Source organism: Pagrus pagrus, assembly GCF_965226575.1.
Source record: "Pagrus pagrus genome assembly, chromosome: 11".
Classification (NCBI taxonomy): domain Eukaryota; kingdom Metazoa; phylum Chordata; class Actinopteri; order Spariformes; family Sparidae; genus Pagrus; species Pagrus pagrus.
In genome coordinates, this window is record NC_140195.1 from 14,875,936 (window position 1) to 14,893,241 (window position 17,306).

Here is a 17,306-nt window from a genome sequence, read left to right on the forward strand (position 1 = left end):
GAAATGCGTGGATCTTTTCAAGTTAGGTCACATTTTTCTAAGCGGACACTACATGAATGCAGGTGCACAAAAAAACACCTATTAAATAGAAGACAGTGGCCACGTCTGTCTCACTGTATGTTATCTCACTGTTTGATATAAAGTTTGGTCAGACCTCTGATATTGACAATTAGGGTACTGGTTGTGTAGGTCATTGAACATCACATCATATCACCATCAAATACATTTCATTACACATAGACGCAGGCACACATGCTCGCCTGTGTCTCAGAGGGAGAGAAAAGCTACGTTGGCCTAATCTGAACAAATTTCTCCACAGTGCCTCCCTCCTCCTGTTGTCACTTTAATGCTACAAAGTGATGTCATTGTCAGCTGCACATATCTTCTTTGGCCACAGGAAGTCAGTAGAGCAAAGACAACCAAATATGGCATGCTCTCCGTCACTACAGATGACTTAATTACATGTTTACGTCTATAGATTTCCAGCAGGCATACTTCAAACCCACGTGCATTCTGAATTAATCCAGAATTCAGTTAATGAAGGTTTTTCTGCATAATGTATGTGGCCCCTGGGTTTCAAGGTCGTGAATTATAGATGGATGTAGCTCTGTCAAGCTGCGATACCCACAGGCCTGTCGCTGTTTATCCCTCTTCCTGTCACTTTTTCCGCACTTATTTGTCTATCTCTGTCAGGCTCGTTTCGGCCGTGTCTTTTAGCTGCGTTCATCTCTGTGAAGCCACCCATCTCTTTCAATCTTGCGCTGGCCTGTCCCATAATGATGCTGATACAAATGCCAGGCCAACGCTTGGCTCCACGCGTGTATGAGGGGGAGGGGTCTCCAGTGACCAAGTTAGCTGATGAAGCATGTGATCTCTTTAAAGGCATGCCTAAAAGCCAACATCAGAATGAGCTCGGACACAAGATGACACACTTAGACACTGAAACAAATGTGTGTGTGCGCAGAGGTATGCAGCAAAATTTGCATAATGAATTAATAATCATATGTATGTTTTTTAAATAAAAACCTAGTTAAACCTGGCAATTACCGGCTCATTTTCAATGCTTGAAAATGACAGAAACAAAGAAAGACAATAAAAAATGTATGAATACAAACTGTGGAGATCATGTGCATCTGTGTTCATGTACATATACTATGTGCAGAGGCATGTGCAGCATGAATAGGACTGTGTGTGCCTGTAGGCGAGAGGATATTTGTGACGAGACACACAGCCTATGCTCAAATGTAAACACACTCCCCCCTGCACACACACACACACTGCTCCCATCTCTGTGTTTGTGACAGGGGCTGTCAGGAGCTGTTGCTGAGCTGTGCTGCTCTTTTGGCAGGGGAGTCAGCCTCATGAGCAAAACACACACACGCACACACACACACACACACAGTGACACACAGACCTCCGAAAACATACAAAACACACGTGCATTGCACCCCCAACACTAACCCCACTCCAGAATTAAGTCCTCGGCCTCTTGTATTGCTCAAGTGTCTGTAAAACACAGCGAGGACCGAGCTCTCTGCTTAAAGCATGCAACTGCACTCTCTGTTCCTGCGCCTCACAATCCTTTTCTTATGTGTGTGTGTGTGTGTTTGTGTGTGTGCGTCTGCCTGCGTATGCTTTCGATGGCATTGAGTTCATTTCATTCCCAACGCTCCAGTGAGCTTACTCAGCAGAACTAGGTCAGACCAAGTTTTAGCGACAAAATTAAAGCAACATAAAACCAAGCAAAATGTGTCCTGCCTGAACCTGTACAGGAACTGAGAAGACGCACAGAAGCAGAAGGAAGAAACGTGAGAAGGGAGATGTCTGCGGCCGGGTTCTAATGTGCATTGAGGAGAGTCCATTACCAGATTTCACTTTTTAATTCTCCCTGTGCAGCCTGTAAGCAGGATTGATGGGGAGAGAGGATGCATTGAGAGTATTGAGTGGAAGAGGGGAAATGACAGCCTTTTGCTAAGAAAACATGCAGCAGGCGGAGGGGAGGCGGGATGTACGAAGAGCCCTTTCATTAACGAGATGCAGCCGGTCTTCAGAGCGTCAATCAATCGAGCAATAAGCATCTTGTACCGTGTCACCTTTTTCATGTAGACCTGTCGATAGCAACAGACAAGGCTTGAGCCAAAGGAGTGGGCCGACACTTGAGGTCAGTTATTATGTTTTATTTTTTTATTACTTAACAACAAAAGCATAATATACAATATGGTATATCATGTTGTTATCGCATGAGTATTGTTTTTTCCTGGTTTTAAAGGCTGCATTATAGCGATGTGCTGTATTTTTCTGAACGTAGCAGACTGTTCTACTTGTTTAAATCATTTGCTTAGTCATTATATGGACATTACTGATTATTCATCAAAAATCTCATTGTGTAACTATTTTGTACCAATAGTCATCCAATAGTGTCGAAATATTGAGGCATTTGACAAAAAAGATTTTGATATTTGATTTTGTCGAGTATAAATGAAGTGCTTCTGAGAAGATTTCAAAATATTAAGATACCATGACAGCATAATATAAGCAACGAGAGAAAGGTACAGAAAAGGTGTCTTTGACATCCAGTTTTACAGTTATCAGGTAAATTATTCTGTCACTGCAGAGTTGAAAGAAAAAAGTGAGCGTTACATAACACGGTCAAGTGTGTGTGGTTTGAGATAAGATGGCTTCTCTTTCCTGAGCACCATGAAACTCTGAATCTCATTGTACTGCTGTAAATAATTGATTATCAATGGACATCAGCCATGAGAGAAAACGGATACCAACCAACTTCACTTGCATTAGATTGGAAGCGATTCAAAGATCAAAATACACGGCTTCAAATGTGTGTATCTGTTACGAGACACCCGACACATGTTCTACGTTACGGTAACCAATGACAAGCACACTGATAGCCCAGGCGCCATCATAAGCTTACCATCATTCTGGTAAACTGTGACAGAGGAAGTGCACTTGTTCTTTTGTGACACAGCCGTATGACTGAGGGGTGAAGACATGCCAACATTTTTAACCTTATTTGAGTTTTGACCCATCAAACTTCTTACTCAGAGATAAAAGCTTTTTTTTTTTTTTTTAATTAACCATTCCATAGTTCAAAGGCTTGATCACCCCAAGTCACTAGTCAGGCTCAGGGAACAACCAGAAAACTACCATCACCTGATCTAAGAAGGCAAGAGGTTAGTAGATCGTTAATTTAATCAGGGGCTCGGTCATGTAAAGCCTTGAAGGTCAACAATAGCATTTTTAAATCAATGCAGGAAGGCTAAAATTGGGATTATAGGATCTTGTTATCATGAACCGGTGATGATCCTGGGAGCAGCATTTTTAACAAGTTGATGAAGATGGAGGGAAGCCTGCATAATACTAGTATAGAGGGTGTTACAGAAATCAAGATTAGCAAAAATAAAGCAGGAACAAATTTACTTTTTACGAAGTACTATGATTTCTATGAGTGCTTGAGTTTCTTAAAGTTTTTTCAAGGAACTCAAGCAATTCCAGTTGCCTCCGTATAGCCCTTAGATATACCATGACCTTGATGACTGACAATCAAAACCAGAGGCAGGGACAAACCTGCATAATACTTAAAAGGATAGGAGGGATCTAATTGTTTTAATTAACCAACATTACAAGAAACATGACTAAACAATCCCCTTAACTTGACTTCCTGTCAGTTCCAGCCACAGGTGCTCAAACTGAATTAGGGGGCAGAGTGAAACTCAATGAGGAATGCATGTAAGTTGCGACCTAATTAACTCCAAGCCTCAAGCTCAGAGCATGTCAAAAGTAGGCCTGAATCATACCAGGTCAAACTTTATTTTTGCAAGGATGCATGACATGAAATTAAGTAAACAATATGAGCCTCCCTAATAAAAATACTCCAGCTTTAGCTTTCTGCATTCACTGTGCATGCACAGCAAGGAGACAGAGATAAAATAAAACCTTTACCTTCCTGCTTCCTGCTCAGCAGCCATTTGTCTTTTCTTACACTGCACTCCTCACCACATATTTGTTTATATCATGTCTCCCTGTCCTTTATTGTGTTAAAATTCTCTTGTCATCCCCCTCTGCATCTTTCCCTCTCCCCTCCTTGCTCTCTGGCTCACTTCAAGGTGTCCCGGTGTTAAATCCTCCTCAGGAGAGGAGCTGCAGCAGATGAGCCTGACACTGCTGCTGAATTATTGATTGATCTATTACATCACATGCATACAACAACCCCTAAAGGTGCACAGCCACACAGAAGGGAACAGACTTAAGCATGTCAGAAAATGTCCGCCACTCCTTTGCATCGCAAAGACAGTCTATCCCCTTCTTCTTAAACCAAAAACCTCTCTTCTTCCCTGCAAACCTCTCCTCAAAGACACTTTCCTTTCATCTCTGTGAGACTCCTGCAGAATAGCTGCGTCATTAAATCGCTTCAAGCAGAGAGCTAGAGGCAGGGCGCCGGCCCTGTTCAATAATTACAGCAAAAATGGTTGATGGAGGCCGAATCCTTTATGCTTTCCCAAAGTATATCGAGGCATTAGGTGTATTAAAGTTGTGGGAAATGTATCAGTGCAGCAGACAGAATATAATTTTAAAGATTGAAACGCGCTCCTGCTTTATTCATATAAGGGGAAACTTGACACAAAAGAGATAAAAAAAAAAGAGTTCTCTAACAAAAATACAAAGGGGCATAAAAGGACATGCTGCATATTCATGAATATCTGCCTATTTCTACCCATCACCCCCCTCTCTATCCATCTAGTAACAAACCCCTCCTCTCTCTCCCACCCCCTGATTTATATCCATAATGCTTTTGGCCTGGATACATAATACAGAATGAATTTATCATTCATCCCCCTACTGAGCCATTGTCAGCTCTATAGCATAACTCTATGTGTGCTTGAAGAGTCTATGAGTGTGTGTCAGATGATGTAATGGTCTTATTCAATCAGTTCAGTTGTGCACAATAGCATTTTTCATAGCAAGTTCATATTAGTTTGGTGTCAAAACAAAACAGCATCAAAAGAGCAGCACACACCCAGCTGTACCCACAGAAGTCACCATGCAGATGCTAAGAAGTGACCAACGCAGCATCAAAGCAGCTGACCAGAAATTTATTTTCAGCTGTTTTGCACACAGATATACTCAGACAAAATATACACATAGACACAATGATTACTGACCAATGAAGCGCGTCGTAGCCTGCGGCTCATGGGCTTGTCAAAGGGCGGGCTGTTCATGGCAAACTTCTCCAAGTAGCCCTCCGGTAGCCTGATATCAGCTGGGAGAGACAGACGTTTGTTTATGTCCTGAAAAAGAGAGGCAGAGGGGTTCGAAAAGAAGGAAAGAGGTTAAAAATATACATCACATGAATAAAATGTTAAAATGTATCAGATTTTATTTCAACTGAACATAATAAATTGAAACCTGTAAGTCTATGACAGTGGTAGGGGTTTCCATACACATTTATATGTATTTAAGCATAGTAATTCAATTTTATACCATTGAGGCTTTAATATAAGATAATATATCTGTAATTTATTATCTTTAAATTTTCGGTGTAATATTCAAAGTTAAATAATTCAAGACAAAACAGTTTTTTATTTTTATTTGAGTCATTTAAAGGTCCTAGTGCTAACATTTTTTGTAGACAATTCATTTTTCAAAATAGTACACACCTACAGAGGTTGTAGAAATGTGCAGAATAAAGGTAACTCTTTTCCTTAAAAATATTATTATGATTGTGAATCAATAATTTAAAACGTTTGTCGAGCTCAAAATGATTGTTTTGTTTATGTCTGTGTAAGAATTCTGACAGTTGGTTCCAGCCTCTACCGAGGTTAGTCAGCCAATAGTATAACACCGTTATACTAAACTATACTGCCTTAAAGTTATCTAGCTAGTGTTAGCGGAGTCAGCGTCAACAAATTGGCAACCACTTGAAGGGGCAGATGATTTGAACAAGAGCAGTGTTCTGACATGAATTCGATGGCAGGGGGAGATTAGTACCTGCATCAGCTCTACACTGTCTTCTTGGCAGTTCTTTGATCACTTTGCCTTAATTGATCACCATGATCTGGCATCCGAAACTCTTACTCCAGCCTTGCTTACACGGCCTACTGTTGTGCCACTTAAAAACCTGCTATCTGTTTTCTCCATCTGTCACTCCTGGCAATGAGATAGTCAAGCGACTGCAGCTCAAATACACACTTTTTGGGTGACAGGTACCATCTGCTGTTGTGAATGACCGATGGATGACAAAGTGAATGAAATGTACGTTGAGTGAGGCTGAGTGAAGGCCAGTCCAAGGCCACTACATGATGGGACTAGTTCCAAGTTTCAGGCTAATTTACAGAAAAGCTTGTTGGCAGAGTGGGAAAGTTGGCACGCTCAGAAACTCATCTGGAAAACACCTGGAGCCACTCTTTTTATTACTAAACACGCTTGATATTTTCCTCTTCTACTCGTCTGCCTAGTATAGTTTCCTTCTCTTCGCGTGTGAATTTTGAGAATTATACGTAGGTCGATATGTGTTGTGTACTCCACATGTGCTGGAATCACTTCCTGTCCGTTGCTTGAATCCAATTTATGTTTACTACTTTCCCCACAATGCATTGCTCCTATATACTATCCATGTAGGACATGTTCACTGGCAAGGTGCCAATCACACGTTGTTTCCATGGCAGCAGCAGCTGGGCTGGCCCACTCCCAACAGCCCCACGGTATGTGTCCTCGTTGTAAATGCGCGAGATGATATGTGTGTTTACATGTGAGCGTAAGAGGGAGGGTACGTATGCCTGAAGATCAAAGGCAGAGGGATTTTACGCCTCTAATGGTTTTATCTGAGCTCATTGGCTAACATGACAACATGCAGTATTACATACACGCCTCATGACAGTAACACACTGCAAGGTTTCGACATATACCCTCAAAACATACACTCACACACACTTAAAACGCCAAGCAATGCTCCAGAGAAATGAAAAATAAGCCATAAACACATGCACGAACATGACCTCCGGACTTTGACCTGAGTAATTCACACATTTGTAAGATGCACCGAATACCTGAATCATAAATGAGTAGAGAGCACACACCATATTCAAGAAGAACAACACATTAAAGCTGCATATTCCTCCCAGAAAAAAAAAAATTCTTGCATTTACCAACTGATACACTTCCTATTTCATGCAATTCAGAAAGCTAGCAAACTCTGATGACCAAATCAACAGATCCAGACTATCCATACTCCTGTACAAATGTGCCAACAATGGACAAAATGACACTCATGCCCTCTTTTTCACTGGTATAGATGGAATAAAGACCCACACACAAAAACACACACACAAACACACGTGTCCCCATACTCACAATGCAGAACAGCTCTAGTAGCTCCCTCATTGTCCTCCTTAAACGTGTCTTTCTATACACTCACACACATGCGTTTTCCACGATGCATGTCTCTGACCTGCCACATGACTGCACACACAGTGACAGAGAGAGAGAGAGAGAGAGAGAGAGAGACACTGGCACTGTGGTAGAGTGCCATCCACATGCTCAGAGGAGGAGGAGGAAGGAAAAAGAGGAGGAGGAGAAGGAAGAAGAGGGGGGGAAACAGGAGCAGAGGAGAGAGGAATGGACAGATTCCTGAGGGGGGAAAGGCAAATGGGGGGAAGGGGTGAACGGAGGGGGATGGCAGAGAGGAAACATTGTTTTTCTGTTCTCTCCCACCGTCATTTTGCCCTCCATCTCTCCTTCTTCCCTCTTATCACCTCCCGAGTCCTGCTCCTGTGGATCTCCTCTTTCTTTGTCATACCAATAATTATTCCTATCGCCATAATTACTCTCTCACCCCAGAATTTTCCCCTCCTTCACCGCCCCCCCTTCCTGTTTCTCTCTCTCTCTGGTAAAAATTGGTCCAAATTAGTCCCTTCCACTGTTCACAGCAGTCACAGGCAGCAGCCTGTGTGTCCAGAGGCATTTCCCGTTAATACTGCTGCTCTCATCACTCTGCAACTCCCTCAGACAGACGCACACATACGCACACACTCTGGCCGAGACATGATCACATACTCAGGTATGTTGGAAAACAACGCAACAAATAGCAACTTTACCGGTCCATAGATAGCACAGGTGCACTCACTCACTATTCACTATGTGCATTATTCCAGCACAGTATATACACTAATTATTGGGCTAAAACAATCAAGCTACCCTAAAAGTTTGAAAATTGATGGTTGAAAAATTGATGGTCATTTAACTGAGAGCTAACTAACGTCATGCTTTGTGCAGACAGGGAAAAAATACCTACATTTTGATGGCAGATCCTGTAGATCAGGATGATAGTGCTCTTTGGTGAACAAACTATGTAATGGTGACATTTTCTAAATTCCTAAACCTATTTTGGCATCTCTACGTCTCTACTCGGCTATTTTTGTTCATTGTCAGCTGACATAACATATATCCCAAATGTATTTGTAATATTCAGTAGGCCTATAAAGACCATAAAGCCTATTAGCCTGTAATTTCTTGCAGCTGTTAAAGCAACATTTATAATATAATTATAAATCTTAATGAACCAATAACAGAAATTTAACTTAATCGCTGTATTTTTAATCAATTTTAAAAAATTTAAGTCATTGGCTAGGACGAAAGTACAAATAAACATATTAGAGAGGCGAGTCATTGTCAGATGTTCATTTTTTTCTTAAAGTCAAAAACATATTTGAGAGCCTGAGTCTGAGTCTTTCTACTTGGGGATGCACGTTTGCAGGATAGGAAGGAGTGTTTGATGTGCTGGCTGTCCTTGGCAACCTGCGTTATTGCGGCAGCTCTCTCGGAGAGCTAGCCCGCTTTGGTCAAACTCTTTGGAGAAGGGATCAAAGACGAATCCAGATTTACCATGAAGAGGGCCAGATTGGGGCATTCACACTAAAATGACACTGGCCTTTTTTGTTGGGGATTGCGTGAGCGAAAGCTCAGATCCTGGCTCCGAACCAGGTTTATCACATAGCTATGACACGTTGTCATCTCGATTCTCACATGAGCATGAGTGTGAAAAAAGACCATGAATGTATTTCAGATTTTACTGTTGTTTGCAATATAGACTGTTCTCATGTTGCACTGCTTCACTGAGATTTATTTTACATAATATTTTTATTTTAGATTTCTTATATGGTCGATTGGTGATATAGAAATAATCACTATGGGGCTGATACATTTGTGTCCCTATTGGGGATAAAAATAATTCAGTAAGGATATATGGAGGTGAGGAAACCCATCTATCTCCCACGGGAAACTGCACCCAATTCAAAACACTAATTCCCTATATAGTGAGTAGTGAATACTGAATACTGAAGGAGCATCTGTTTTCAGATCCAAGGTGCAATCTGTGAGATGTGTATCTGTCTGCCCATACCTCATTAGAGATGCGCCGATGGTGGTTGTTCCTCATACGGACCCTGACTGGACTCTGGACCTCATCAGAAGACGTCCCAGATGCTTGGTCGCTCTCCCCATCTGAACCCATCTTCACATTCTCATGGACGATACCTACAACACAGACACAAACAGACTGTTATTGTCAGGAAATGCACTTTACTTTCATCCAGCTCAGGTCTTTTGGACTGTTCTTGTTTTTGTTTGATAGCACTATTTCTCTTTCACTTTCTTCTCTTCCTCTATCACTCTCTCCATGTGCCAATCAGAGGGCACGACCTTTTGTCCTTCTTAGATTTCATTTACCCCTCTAGGAATGCCATGGTAGGGTCCCAATCCCGAGATGATGGATTGTACCACCCGCATTGCAGGGGTGTTAGCCAAGTGTGTATAAAATGCCATTGGTAAGATGAGGAGGTCAGAGATCGATATCACCCTCCATGCAATGGGAGCTTTCCCGTCTTTGCCCGCCACCCCCCACACCTCCTTTCCCCACGCACTCCATCTGATTAATGAGTCACGGTGCAGCAGACAGGACTGCCTCCTTCAATGGTGTGGGGGGAAGGGGTTTCTCTTTGGCTTCAGTGTATGGTGCCTGATAGCTTTCAAGTCTGGGTCATGTACAGTACGTGTGTGCATCTGTGTGTGGGGGTGTGTGTGTGCATGTTTTTTTGTGTTTAGCATAAGAAACGGCTTCACAAGAGGGAGTGACAGATGTTAAAGCTCACTTCTAATGCTGGTAACATCTTACCATCATTTACTGTTTACATTTCAAACAGCCAACATAGCCGGAGGAGTGACAAATAGAGGGAAGATTATGGGATCGGGGTGGATGATTTTGGTAGGAAGGAGAAGCAGAAAGAAAAATAAGTCCCTTGAGTGACTGTGACACGTCAGCCGTGAGATAAAACGATTGAGACCCGGATAGGTTAAACTATTTATCATAGCGCGCCGTCTGTCAGCCGTGGAGTGGGGCAACACCACCTGAGGCCAATTCCAGGTCATTTGTGTGCGTCTCTTTCATGTAGTCAAGGTTAGGATTTGAGAAAGATGGAAAGTGAATTAAAAAAGCAACAAAATAGGCTAATAGGCTAGGCTATATCTTTTAATGTATTATCTTTGTTTGTTGCTTTGCTGGTTAGCAGGATTGTACAAAAACTATTGAATTCCACAAAACTTTCATTGGAGGATGGGTCTCAGCCCAGAGCAGACCCTTTTAGTGTGGATACAGATAAAGGGACAGATCCAGGAGAAATTTCTCACTTTCTTTTACATTGTGAGATTAGGTGTTTTTGACATTTTCATTAATTTCTCAGGGAATAAATGCTTGGATCTTGATGAAAAAAAAAAACAGGCATATTTAGGTGGCTGTAACTATGAGTGAGTCCAATTTAATGCGAAAAAAATTAAGGTTAACTGAGGCCAGCATTAAATATGATTGTGTTTTCTTACTGCCACAAATAGCCAGCTACCTGTGTAGATCCCAGCTGCTGTTTTCTGCCTACATCTGTCCGTTGGTCTAACTATCTGTTGACAAAAGCAGCATATGCTCATTAGCAATACACAATCCAAACACAATCCATCTGTGTAAATGCTCAGTAAACCTCTTCGTAGTCACTTTAATATCCAAGTCTGATGTACTGCCTGTGGCCTCAAAGCCAGACACAAGAGTACAAGCTACGCATATAGAATAGCTTGGATACGAAAACTGAGCGGCCAGTAGTCATATCAGGAATCAAGCCTCACAGCCCTGATGGTGAAACATTAAACTCAAGGTAACTGACACCAGAGTGAGGGGAAATCGATCCAGGATATCTACATTCTGCCAGACGCACACACATGACCACAGGCTCACGACGAGCGAGTATCCAGTACTGGTATTATGTCATAGGTCTCTCTCACTTTCAGAAAGGTCCTGATCTTGTCTGTTTTTGTAAACAGTCAAGCAGATGCGGGTAGATGAGACAAGGTGACTGACCTGGGAGGAAAATTCCATCACCTGGGCCCTAAAACAATGTGATATAATTTTCTGCTAACACATACAGTAGGTGCATTTGTCTCTGATACACGAGCATCCCCAACACACCTTCTCTCCCCAAAGCTAACACAATCACGCGTTCAGAGGACAATCTTTTCCGGTCTCCCGCAGGTTCTTTCTGCTCCATTTCCATAGCAGACTAAGAGCAGACAGTAAATGTCATGAGTTACCTCTGCCTCCCTGTGTGGAGCCAGGCTGGCCTAGTTAGGGTTGCTGACTCCCCGCTAGCACGTCTGGAAGAGTGAGTGGGCTGCTTTTAGGTCCATCCTTACCTCACCCAGTTCTGCCTGTACTCCACTTAGCTGAAAATCCATCACTGGCACATGTTGGCAGGGCCTCAGAAAATGATTGAAACGCCAGTGGTAAGGATGTTAAGAGAAGTAAAGTAAGTGTAAGACTCGCTTCAAGAGGCCTTCAAAGGGTAATGGAAATCCTGTGATTTTTTTCTGTCGTAAGCCCTCACTCGGCAAGGCCAGACATTGAGTTCAGTGGGGTTGCTCAAGGGTGTGCTGGTAGAATTAATATTCACAGTCCACATCCAGTGCATTACCACTATTATTACTAGGCTTTCAACTGAATCGTTTTACTTCTTCTTTTTGCTCGTAGGCCAGGAGTTTTCGAAACTGTTTTGTGAGCCAAGGACAGCATGCTGTCTAAATTGAGTGGCACGAAGAGAGATACTGCAGCTAACAAGCAAATGAATAAAAACTTGGGAAAAAAAAGAACCTGAAGGTCACTTCGCTTCTCTAAGGAGTCCGTGGGATCCCTGAAGATACCCACACACTGCCATGAGCCAAACCAAAGCATCTCTGACTTTAAAAGGTCCAATTTATAAGAGAGCTGATTTTTGAATCTCATTCCCAACTTGTCAAATGGACGCTTTGGGATTGTAGATTGGGTCGGCTGCCATCCAAAACCATCAGTATTTGATGAGTTTGGAAAAACAAAGCTTCAGTATTTCAGTTTGAAATGAGACTCAAAAATCTACTTTCTTACAAATTGGACCTTTAAACCAGCCACGTAAAAGGAAATAATATTTTGAAACCAGAGACTGTCTTAAGATGGGATCACACCAGCCATAATGCCTATCACCATGTTGATGTTCCAACCCAGGAGTACTCATAAGTAATTACTACTTTATGACATTAATGCTCAGTACTCATGGGTCAGACCACGCCCATCTTTGAACTTGCCATTCATTTTGACTACACACCTGTGAAGATTAATGACTGTATCTTGCACCTTTGTGAAGCTATAACGCTGACAAAAGTCTGTCCGCAGACATATAGGCACCTGGCAAAGTACTTAAATCCACTTTTGTGGTAGTTCCCAGTACAATAGGTATCTCCAGGACCACATTTTGCCATGATGATAGACACACACAGACCATTACCAGACAACTCTGCTGTGGCTGGTAATAATAAGTTTAAGATGTTCAAAGATGTAGGATCAGCAGATTCTGAGAGGAAGCTACGCAACCAAAAAATCCACGTGTTTGTATCTATACGACTTTAGCACACACTTTTGACCTTAATTCAATGTCCAACAACGTGAAATCAGTGTATATGGAATGAGAAGACGTCTATTCTGGGTGTTTATGAGGCACAAACATGCAGATTTCCTCATGTAATCATCAACTGAACAACATTCTCATTTAGAAAATCTATCAAACTCGTACATACTGTTATAAAAAAAAAACCTTCTGTCATCTGTTATCAGTTATTTTATAAATTCAAAGAAACGGTGGATCAGGATGAAGATGAACTTGGCGATGGAGATGACAGTGATGAGACTCACCGATACGGTTTCCTGGAGGACGGCACGAGTCCAGCACGCGAAGCATACGGAAAGGTGACAGCCTCAGCGGGGTGTCTCTCTCCCCCATTCTCATTCCCTCTCCCACTCTAGCCTCCCCAGTCCGCGAGTCTCCCACACCGGGAGCACGAGCAGGGCCCCCTTGGGGGTTGCCTGATAGATCCATCATCCAAAGGATTCAAAGCAGTGCAATTGAAAGCAAAAAGTCAAAAACACATATCACTAATAGATGAGGAATGAGTTCAGTCCAGTCTTGGTTTCCAGTCAACAGTTCTGGGTGGGACCCAGGCGTCAGGAGTTGTAGCTGATTGAGCGTCAAAATCCAATCTCCCGTCTGTCTCTGTATCTCCACGAGAGCTCCGCGCAGTTAAGAACAGGTCTTACATTGGGAGGACAGTGCAGACTGCACGGGCACACGAATCACAATGCAACAACTCCCTCGGCTACTACTCCACTTTAGCACACACTCTCTCTCTCTTTCTCTCTCCTCCTGTAGACACTCCCTCTCTCCACCGCTCCTTCCTTCTCGCTCTTTTTTCTCTCTGCAGTCGCACTCTGCTTGCTGACTAAGGAAGGTCAAACACCGTCCAGGTAGGCAAAATGCTGCAGAGACAGTCCGACACACACAAGCTGAAAACTGTTACACCCCATCATCTCAGAATAACAGGTGTCCTGTTTCCATCTATAGGATTAACGCTGAAGCACACACACACAAACACACACACACACGCACACACAGGTGCAGAAACTTACAGCTCCTCCTCAGGGAGAAAATTACAGTCTGGTGGTTCAACTACCTGACCTCTTTGGCTCCCAGCTCTTTCCTTCTCTCTTGTTACTTTGTCATTCACAGTCCAGTATCTTCTTCTTTTTCCTGATGTTTTTCTCCTTCCCTCAGATCTCCTCCTTTTGTCCTCCCTGTTCTTCCTGTTATTCAGCGCACCACTCTATTCAGGCTGTTGTGCTGCTCTCCTTCCTTCCACTCCCTCTCTCTCCTTCCTTGCCTCTGGCGCCCCTATCAGTGCTTTCAGTGTTGGGAGTCCTCCTGCTCCCTCCCTTCACCTTGCTATTACTCTCCTCCCTCTCATGTGATACCAATCTCTCTCTCCCCCCCTTCCCCCCTGCCGCTATCTCTCCCTCCCTCGCTTTTCCTATCTCTGTCTGGGTCCAGAGATGGTGTTGAATATACAGTACAACCGTCTCTTCCTATTCAGGAGCCAATGACAACATTTTCTGCCTGATCAGCCTCTTTCTTGCACTCCATCTCAATCGCTCTATCTCATTCGTCTTTCCTCTCTCTCTCTCTCTCCCTCGCTCCTTCCATCCCCTCCGTCCTCTGCCTCCTTGTCCTTATCTCTCTCTAGCGCAGAAATTGAAACCCTGAGGCTTTTGAGTGACGCCTCTGGCGTCCCAGCTCCTATCTTCCCCCTCTCTCTCTCCACACCTCCTCTCTCTCCTTCTCCCTCCGTCCTTCCTCATGGACCTGAGGCACAAGCCATTATTCATGTCACACATTCGCACTCACATTCCCCTAAACATGCCACTCCACACACGGCTTCTGCACATCCCCATAAAAACTACACACGTACAGGACTCCGTGTGACACACCTGCAGAGCATGCATAATATGAACAAAGACATTCCTCAAACTATTCAGCAGGATGTACTGTAGATGTGGTAATACTGAAGAATGTGTTGTTGAACTTGAAAGCACCTGTGTTTTCTTTGTACAGATCCCAAACTTTCACTCCAAATGAAAATCTCCAGTATCGACTAAGGGAGGAGGCACAACAAGCTTGTTTTCCTACAGTAACCAGCATGCTTAAAGCAGGGTGGGAAGCACTAAATTCTTTTAAAGTGGCTGGTAGATTTCAGACACCATTTAAAGATTTACTGTGTAGTAAATTTTAGATATTTATCTGTAAGTGACTGGTGAATGATCACATTTTACAAAGTTACATCCCACCCTGGCTGGTCCTATTGCTTTCTTGATGCATGTATTAAAATGATCTATAAACAATTTCCTGTTGCAATACAACACTAAGGCATCAATCCTAAATGTAAAGTATGGAAACCCTAAACAGTCATGGGTAAAACATATTATTTCCTCCCTATTCCCGTGATAAAGAGTTACATTTTATTTGTTTTCTTGAGATGACAAGATCATTTTCTCGTCATTTGATCTTTGTTATCGCGAATGAACTAGACAATTTAATCCCTTATTACAAGAAAACAACAGATTGTTCCCTCTTATTCCTTAGAGCTTAATGTCTCTTCTGTCAGCAGTGCCATGCCAACGTGCATACATGGGATCTTTACAAGTGTTGCAACCGATTGAAGCTGAAAATGTCAGATCAAGGAGTACCTTTTATTAATGCCAGAAATTCATAAGTTCATGTGGTTTGCTTTGAAACTCCCAAAACCCACCGCACAGAGCAGTGTGCATGTAATAGTCCACTCATATGAATCTTATGAAGTCATTTTCTCATGATTAATTATCTTGTTATCTTTGGAAAACAACATTTGGTAACTCTTGATAATCACATAAATAACTCGTGATCTCGAGAAAACAAATGAATTTGAACTCGTCGCAGGACAACGGAGGAAATAATATGTTCGACCCATGACCATTTAGGGCTTCTGTAGCAAAGCAATGGGCTGTTAGTTATGAATATAATGTATTTGATTGGACCAAATAGGCCAGATTATTGAATATTTTTTGATGATATCATTGGTTGGATTACACTATTAGCACAGTCACTAATGAAGGTGTAATGTTTGCTAGGTGAGTACGTTTACTTTAGTACTATACTGATGTACAGTGTTAAGGTGCTTGCACCGGTTTGCATTTTATGCTATTTCACAGTACATTTTTACTCCATTACATTTCAGAGAATGATCATTAACCACTTTTCCCTTCATTCTATTATTTAACAGAGATAGCGACTAGCTACATGTGAGACTACGATTTTACATGCAAAACATGATTAGTTTATAAAATATGATGCCTTGTTAAAGATTAAACAACCCAGCAACAACATTAAATACGTGCCTACATGTGAATGCATCAATAACAGACTAATGAGCCAATAAATTAATTACGCAAAAGTGAAGGGGGCATTCTGCATAATGAGTTTTGATATTTAATGTTCATTTTGTTGCTTATACTTCTGTATTTTTAGTCAAATTAATTCATTGTGTTATGTATAGTATTATATATTTAATGATATAATTTGTAGTTTCAGTATAATTCATATATTCATGAATGCAGAGCTTTTACTTGCAATGCAGTATTTCTACAGCATGGTTTTGCTATTTTTTATTTAGGTGAATCTGATTACTTCTTCCACATTTGGAAACAGATTTCAAGGACATTAAAGATCACATTTAATGCAACACCACTGTGTTGGCATCCACAATGCCACCATTTCATGTATGTGCGTCCCTCTATCTTTCCTATGGACCCGTGGACCTAACATAAAAATAAGTGTTTATAGAACCTGAATGTGTTGAATGGCAACTGCATCCAAAATGTCAGCGAGATAAAGCATTAAATGCCATCTTTTCTCAAAATATTCTTAAAATTTCACACTATAAAAGGTGTTCTTCAAATGGGTTCAATAACTGTGAGATAAAACCTCACCTCTCCCTTCATGTCAATAATCAGCTTGTCTTGTAGGCTTTTACTAACAAAACTTGCTCATGCAGAAAAGCTTGAACACCCTACAAGTCAATAGTGATGCACTACATCATAAGAACATTTACACAAACACACAATTATACTTGGCAGAAGCTAAGATGGGATGGTATTATTGGCTTAGATAAGTAAACATGTGAGATGGCTGGCAAACTGCATACTTGCACACATCTTGAAAACATTTTTAATCTAGCTAGGTGTGGGAGGTGTTTTAAAATAAATATTTATTTGAGGACTGTGCGCAGTGTTAACTTCAGCTACTCCACAAAAGATGTACTCATGACTGTTGTCTTGGGCCAATTACTTTATAATCAAAGGCCCTATT

At 41.9% G+C, this 17,306-nt stretch overlaps 1 protein-coding gene across 9 annotated transcripts in view; it reads right to left on the reverse strand.

Moving 5' to 3' along the window:
• LOC311264825 (cyclin-dependent kinase 17-like) overlaps positions 1-17,306 on the reverse strand; it is a 45,696-nt gene that overhangs the window by 10,616 nt on the left and 17,774 nt on the right. For 7 of the 9 annotated variants that reach the window (XM_084365951.1, XM_084365952.1, XM_084365953.1 and 4 more), the window contains 2 exons: positions 9,413-9,546; positions 5,178-5,303 (listed from right to left, as the gene is read on the reverse strand). In XM_084365951.1, coding sequence (XP_084222077.1) covers positions 5,178-5,303; positions 9,413-9,546 — 260 coding nt within the window. Of the gene's footprint in view, positions 1-5,177; positions 5,304-9,412; positions 9,547-13,267; positions 14,302-17,306 lie in introns of those variants that run through there. The other 2 variants (XM_084365955.1, XM_084365958.1) reach the window with 2 other exon arrangements.